An 8,082-nucleotide genomic window follows, 5' to 3' on the forward strand; every position below is an offset into this window, starting at 1 on the left:
ATAAGCATTGAAAAGGTTTATACCTATGCCTGTTTAATATCTTCGCACCAAAAGGGTTAATACCTGTGCCGGGATTCTTTTTATATTAGTGCCAAGATTATCAATACCAAGAAGGTTTAGAGTCAAGTATTCTAAAATAGTTCTCTAACGGAATATTTCAATCTTGTCTTTGCTCCTCAATCATTCTAAGAACTTCCAATGACTTCTTTGGTTCACATCCCAACCCTTGTTCTAGACATATAGTAACTATCCTTTTTGTTTGCAAGAAAGAAACACAAAAAGGCTATTTATACTGTTTGTTCTCAATCTCTTCATTTAGGTTGCTTTCCAACAAACAATTTTGGAGAAGTAATACCTTCTATGAAATCTGAAAACTCCAGTAGAAAGCCATTGATCTGTTCCCTGTATATGTAGCTAGCAGCTCCAAACCCACCCACTGCTCCAACTAAAAGTATCCCTGCAACTATGCTTCCTTTCAGAGCCGTATCCCCCGAAATAAAATTGCCCTCTCCTTCGCTATTTTCTGCAGAACATCCATCTTCGTCATTTTCCGGCTGGGCGGAGTCAGCATTACTTTCCGCTACTCTTCCCTCTGCTTTCTGATCAACATGTCTGAGTACATCTGAGCCATCATTTCTTTCTCCACCAATTAGTGGTTGCTGATCATCAGTGTTGTGCGCACTTATCAAGGGTTTTGTTTGCCCTGTATGTTCTGCATTCTGATCTACTTCCCTTGTGTTTCCCTTGAGAGGGGAGGCCCTTGCCAATTGGAGCCACGCCATCCGATGCCTAATTACACCGGGCTCTCTAGAATCTGAAATGAAAGAATTGGAGGGCACAAATTCCAGGAGATTAGAATAAACCCTTTTTTTGGTGAAAGGTTAGACTGATTTTAAGCACTGATACAATCCAGTTCATAAAAGCCCATCCACTTCATAAACCCTGATGTTGCATAAGAGTAAGAACCAAGGCTGCTCACAAGAAGACCAGGGTTCGAGTCCTGGCTGCAGGAGCGGCAGAAAAGGCCAAGCTTGTAATCGGCCTTTACAATTTTCAAAGAGATTAAAACGTAAGTACGTGTGTGTGTGTGTGTGTGTGTGTGTGTGTGTGTGTGTGTGAGAGAGAGAGAGAGAGAGAGAGAGAAGGCAAAGAGTTAAAAAGGACCTGAGAACGAGGGAATTGCTGATTTGGGCGTTGCAGACACGAGGGGGCATTGAGGTGGGCGCCCATCCCAGCTCTTGGAGCTTGTGTTGGAATGCAAGAGAGAGGTTGCAATGGCCACCATGCTTTCTGCACAAAAATGAGCTTCCCAAAGCTCAGAAGCAAAATAGAAACTGAGGCGCCCCCTCCTCACGTCCTGCTCTCCTGTAATCAGCAACAGCAATCATCACAGAACACTTCTTCAAGAGGGTACATTCTCCTCTCTAAGGTTCAATAAAACAGGGTAAAAGCACAGCTGATGCAGAGCAGTTTATGTACTCGGATGACTCTGTGTGTGTGTGTGTGTGTGTGTGTGTGTGTGTGTGTGTGTATTAACCAGGCCAGAAGCTTGTTGATACACAGAGACGACGATGAATGAGGACGGAACGCCACATTTTGATGGGTAAAATGTCTCTACCCTTGTGAGCTATACCACGTGTAGGCATATGGACAAGGACACTAGTGACTAGAGAGCACAATATAAATGGTCAGGATAAGGTTTTGCCCATTGAAACTCTCATTAAAGTTCAAATGCCAGGTGTTCACATATCTTGTGTTTCGCTAGAATCCATGAAAGGAGGCACAAGATAATAGCCTAGGTGGTTGCAAAATTATGGGAGGGAGTTGGATGGGCTATCTTATTAGAACACAGAAGCCATTTGTATACAATGGTGTAGACACACCATTGAATATCATTATATTCAATGGTGTACGACACACAATGAGCCAATTATATTCAATGTTGTAGACACACCTACATTACAAAAGCATGGGATGTTGTTTACTTCCTAGGTCAACTTGGTCTTTGGTATGATATTGATGAGGTTGCATCCGTAAAAACAAGTACACACGCACACTTGGTCTTTGGCCTACCCTAGCTGACTCTAAGGGATAGTGTTTTCTGGCACATTTCCAAGAACCTAATACTCGAGGATGGCTATTGGACATGTTAATGTGACTTTGTGATGTATGGTGCCCCCTTTGGAGACCAAATATTTGGGAGGATGGCTGGACCAGGATGGAGAGACTATATGTGATGATGTTTTTTGCTGCATGATCTTAAGTAAGCCCTCAGTACCCCAAGCCATCAATGCCCCACCCCATCGTTTTTGCAGAGTTTGGAGTAGCACTTGGTTGATGCACTTTTCCACACATGTGACATACCTATATTGCAGCTACACCTTGGATAGACATTGTCTCCCCATGATTACATTGGGAGATGTCTAGGCTACTGGGAGAGGACATGACAAGAGGTGACATACCTATATTGCAGCTACACCTTGGATAGACATTGTCTCCCCATGATTACATTGGGAGATGTCTAGGCTACTAGGAGAGGACATGACAAGAGGTGGATGGTTCCTCTCACACAAATTTCATATGGATCCTCTACCATTGTTTCATTATACTTTGGATGACCTTACCAAGCAAAACATTAATTGCCTCATCTGCTTTAACCTCCTCCAAAACTCATGTCACATGGTTGGACCCACCACAAGTCACATGAAGATGTGATTTTCTTACAATTACAGATGATAGCATGTCTACTTTTGCATACGCATGTCACATAACATGCAAAAGGTGACTGGATATAGATTTGAATCTCATCACGTTGGTAGAGACTAGGAAGTCTACTAGGAGAGTAGAGTGAATGTAATCTCATCACGTTGGTAGAGACTTGGAAGTCTACTAGGAGAGTAGAGTGAATGTAATCTCATCACGTTGGTAGAGTCTACTAGGAGAGTAGAGTGAATGTAATCTCGACGTGCAACCTCTCCATCTGACACTCAACAAAGGAAAAAAAACTAGCCATTCACACAAACTAAAGGCAGATTTTCTTTTCCATTAGCACACATAATTGAGTGCCACAAGCAGCAAACACTACATCACTACCCTTCACCTTGTTACTTTTGTCCCTTCCTAAAGTCATTGTTTGTGCTTAAACCAACGCACTTCTCATTAAGCACTTCACATAAAACACATGAGCATTGAACTCAAACTAAGGACATAACCCCCACACAAGGAATGCAGGGGTACCATAGATGTCAGCCACCTCTCAGGGCCAAACACACTTTAATGAAGAAACTCATGGTTCTCCTCGATCAAATAGCAATCAAACAGCCAACTCGTGAGACCAACCAAAGCACATAGCAGCTCGCTCGAAGCTAAAGTACTACAAAGTGTGCATGTACCAAGCCTCATCGATAACCATCCACGTACATATATCAATGGGAGGACCATGGAACCCACTTCTTACTTAGCACTTCACATAAAACACATGAGCATTGAACTCAAACCAAGGACATAATCCCCGCACAAGGAACACAGGGGTACCACAGATGTTAGCAGCCTCTCAGGGCCAAACACACTTCAATAAAGAAACACATGGTTCTCCTCGATCAAATAGCCAACTCATGAGACCAACCAAAGCACATAGCAGCTCGCTCTAAGCCAAAGTACTACAAAGTGTGCATGCACCAAGCCTCATCGATAACCATCCATGTACATCTATCGATGGGAGGTCCATGGTATAACCCATCACATCAATCCTCTTTAATTATGTAGGAACCTCCAAAGCTCTTCAAATAAAACAACTCAATGTGGGATCCCATTTGGACCATTTGACTCTTCTTTGACTATCTTGACCATCACAACAGAAATCTCACCAAAGGTGCAACACACAATGAAGTAACTATGCAGGAACCTCCAAAGCTCTTCAAACAACTCAATGTGGGATTTCGATTGGACCATTTAACATTTCTTTGACTATCTTGACCATCACAACAAAAACCCCACCAAAGGTGCAACATACAATGAAGTAACATCATCTCTAGTACCAACATGAGATCATACCTTGTCATGCCAAACAATTTGCGACCACCATGAGTTACCATTTTTGGACCACTATCGGTCATCAATTTTAGACCACTATCAGTTATTAAATAACTCCACAAAGTAAGCTACAGGGACCTCTTCCTTTGTACGATCCCAAACCCTAGAGATGAGGCCTCACATCAAGCATTTTTATGTCCACATTACACAATATGTAGCCTTGGCATGCTTCCTAACTCAAGGGCTAACCACACTCTATCTCCAACAAGCCTTGAAGCATCTTCATTAACTATATCTATGACCATCCATGCCTCTATGAATCTGCACCATCTTCATTGGTGATGCAAGGATGTAGTCACCATTAGGAAGAGGGGTATGTCACCAAGATTTTACCCACCCATTCTACTGTAAGGCTACCATAAGGCACATTACCATCTTACTTGCATGTAATAGAAGGCCATTCCTTGTAAGATTACACTCGAATCTATAAAGCAGCCTTACCTTGAGCTTAATGCAAAATAGGAAAGTCAGAAGATTTGTGTACATACTTGCTTAAGACTAGAACTAGTGGCCATGGACCTTTTTTATCAAAGCTAGTGTGAAAGGTGGTCATTTGAAAGCTAGTCATTTGTATACAAGTCGTTTTTTAGAAGAGCTTTTCCTCCTCTACTCTCTTTCTTACTTGTTTTCTCATGGATCTATGCATAACTCGATGGTTTGCTTGCTTAGATAGGATTGTGTATAGGTCTCTCCTTGCTTGAGCTTCTCTACCACCTTTTGTGAGAGAGAACCATTGTGAAGGCCATCTTCTCTTTACTTCCATGTAGGTAAAGAAAGCTCTACCTATCACTCCCATGGCCATGGAAGCGTTCTGGTATAATTCTAGTGTAACAACAGCATAAGGATGTGATGGATAGGGGCTAGCACACCCACATCGGGAAGTTGCATTTGCACTCCATCCATACTCAACAAATAAAAAAACTTGCTATACACAAACTAAAGGAAAATTTTATTTTCCATCAGCACACATAATTAAGCCACAAGAGTGTTACTCTTCACCTTGTTACTTCTATCATTTCATAGAGTCAATGTTTATTCTTAAAAGTCATTTGCAACTCTACGGTAGAAGACCTAAACGACACTTATTTCGGCAGAGACCAAGGTAACCTATTATTTTTAACTTTTTGTAAAACCTTATAAACATACATCCCCCATCATTTTTTTATTTTCCACCTTATAAGAATAGCCCCAACCCCCTCCCCCCCTCCCAAAACAACCCCCCCTTCCTCTCCTTCGCATGTAGTTTCAACATACAGTTTCTTTGTCCACACTCAACAAAGAAAAAATATTGTCGTAGATAAACTAAATACAATATTTATTTTCCATTAGCACACATAATTGAGCCACAAGCAATAAATACTATAATGTTACTCTTCACCTTGTTACTTCTATCCTTTCATAGAGTCATTGTTTGTGCTCAAGTCACCCTATTTCTCAATTGGGCACTTCTCATAAAACACATGAGCACTGATATAATCCCCATAAAGGAACACAAGAACACCATGCACATGATGTCAGCAATATCCTAGGCTTAGATACACTTTAATGTAGAAGCTCATGGTTCGCCTTGATCAAATATCTAATCCCTAAGACCAACATAAGAACACAATTGCTAACTTGAAGCCAAAGTACTATAAAGTGTGCATGCACCAAGCCTCATCATCGATAACCATCGAGGTATATCTCTCGATGGGGGACTACGGTGGACAAAATCCTTATCCATGGTATAACCCATCGCCTAGATCCTCATCTCTCGATGGGGGCACCATGGTGGCCAAAGGCCTCATCCACGGTATAACCCATTGCCTAGATCCTCTTTCATTATATAGGAACCTCTAAAAGTATTCAAATAAAACTCCTTGTGTAATCCTCATTGGACCATTTGCCTCTTCTTCGAATATCTTCATTATCACAATAGAAACCTCACCACCAAAGGTGCAACACATAATGAAGTATCAGCCCAATCTCTGAACTTTGCAATGTCAAACAATTTCTTATCACCATTGATCACCATGATCTTTAGGAATCATAAGTTGCCATGTAGACAATTTTTTTGGACAACCATTGGTCATTTCCAATCCAATAAAGGTGGTCTTGGCACATGATGAATATAAAACAAAGCTACATGTCCCTCTTCCTTTGTATGGGCCCAAACAACTCATATACCCAGAGATGAGGCCTCACATCAAGCATTTTTTAGCCCAAATTGCACCACATGCAGCCTCAACATGCTTCCTAACTTAAGGGGGCTAACTGTACTTTATCTCTATAGCAAGCCCTAAAGCATGTGGATGAATCTCTTCACCGACTACATCTTTGACCAACCATGCCTCTCTAGGATTGATGGCATCTTCACCACTTGAGCTTTATGTAGCAAGGACATGATCACCATTAGGAAGAGAGGTACGTTACCATCGTTTTGCCCACCTTTATAACCTATAAACGTGCATGTACTTCATTGAAGAAATCAAGAAAACTATCACATCATTCAGTTGTGTACTCCTCTAAGAGCTTTGTTCTCTTTATTCTCTCTCTATCTTTTTGAACACACACTTCTATGTCATGAAGATCTTTCAACCTCCATAGCTTAGGACTTCTAACGAAAGGTATTAGAGCTCCAAGTTAATATGCCTCGAGCATTAGCACCCTATGTAGTAGGCCGGATTTTTTATGACTGTATGCACAGTGCACTACCTCAACATCTGCCAAAACTAGGCACTCAGTGCAACGCTACTTCTTTTGCTTTCCTACCATAATTGTTGCCCATATTCACTACTTCTATAACTTAGTATGGTACCTTCTAGCTATTTAATAGTTGCTCCTATACCTTGATTGTGGCAACTATAAAGCCACATAATTGTTGCCCATATTCACTACTTCTATAACTTAGTATGGTACCTTCTAGCTATTTAATAGTTGCTCCTATACCTTGATTGTGGCAACTATAAAGCCACATAAATGTTACGTGGCAACTCTAAAGCCACACAAATGTTGTGTTGCTAACCCATCTGATTGTCTTTTAATGGATCTGAGCCCATGCCTAACAACAAACTAGACAAGTCAGCTCTATGTGCCCAACTTGAAGAAAGTACTTTCTCCATCGCGCCCACTTGCATCAAATCGTCAAAAACAACAGTAGCAGTAGCAAGCACTTGTGCCAAAATCCAAACAAAGAAGGTATTTATCAAAGAAAATTTGGAGCTTTTCAAAATTTCTACAAATCTTGCTTAGTTAAAGCATTAATCTTAAATCTCCCATCATTTCTCGAAATTGAGGGCATATATGAAGCATTATAGCTCACCACATCATCAGTTCTAAAAACCCCCATGTTAAGAAACCCTAAAAATTATTTATCTTCCCTGCAACTATGGGCTCTCACATGTTCATAGAGAAGTTTAATGACCAAGGTTTCCACACCTCGCAAACGAAGATAAAGTTTCATTTGATGAAAGAAAACCTGTGGGGTTTAGTGTGAAGAGCACTACCAATGCAACCCCCATGTTTAGAAACCCTAAAAATTATTTATCTTCCCTGCAACTATGAGCTCTCACATGTTCATAGAGAAGTTTAATGACCAAGGTTTCCACACCTCGCAAACGAAGATAAATTTTCATTTGATGAAAGAAAACCTGTGGGGTTTAGGGTGAAGAGCACTACCAATGCAACCCCTTCCCTTGTTGTTGATGTCGATGCTGATACAACCAATGAAGAAGATCCCAGAACACAATAGCGGATCTATTTAGAGCAGAGAGGGCATATGCCATCGTTGCTCTTGGCTTGGGTGATGATTATTTGCATCACATTTCTGATCTAAAATCATGAGCTAAAGCTTCGGCAAAACTTGATTTGCTTTTTGGTGAAGTGCTAAAAACTCAAAGCTATCTTTGAAAATCACTTTCTTTAATTTGCACAACTGAAGACATGAGAACCTCTTACCACACATGTCAATAAAATGAGAAGTCTCATGACTTAAGTAACTATAATTTAGTC

At 40.9% G+C, this 8,082-nt stretch overlaps 1 protein-coding gene across 1 annotated transcript in view; it reads right to left on the minus strand.

Annotated features, from left to right (window-relative positions):
• LOC147608763 (SNARE associated Golgi protein family) overlaps positions 1-1,577 on the minus strand; it is a 106,319-nt gene extending 104,742 nt beyond the window's left edge. The window contains exons 1-2 of the mRNA XM_086788136.1: positions 1,165-1,577; positions 356-814 (exon numbers count right to left, since the gene is read on the minus strand). Of these exons, the coding sequence (XP_086644262.1) occupies positions 356-814; positions 1,165-1,285 (580 nt within the window). The 5' untranslated portion in view covers positions 1,286-1,577. The remainder of the gene's footprint in view (positions 1-355; positions 815-1,164) is intronic.
• Between the last annotated feature and the right edge of the window lie 6,505 nt (positions 1,578-8,082).

Source organism: Cibotium barometz, chromosome 52 (assembly GCF_041138505.1).
Source record: "Cibotium barometz isolate CiBa-2024 chromosome 52, ASM4113850v1, whole genome shotgun sequence".
Lineage (NCBI taxonomy): Eukaryota > Viridiplantae > Streptophyta > Polypodiopsida > Cyatheales > Cibotiaceae > Cibotium > Cibotium barometz.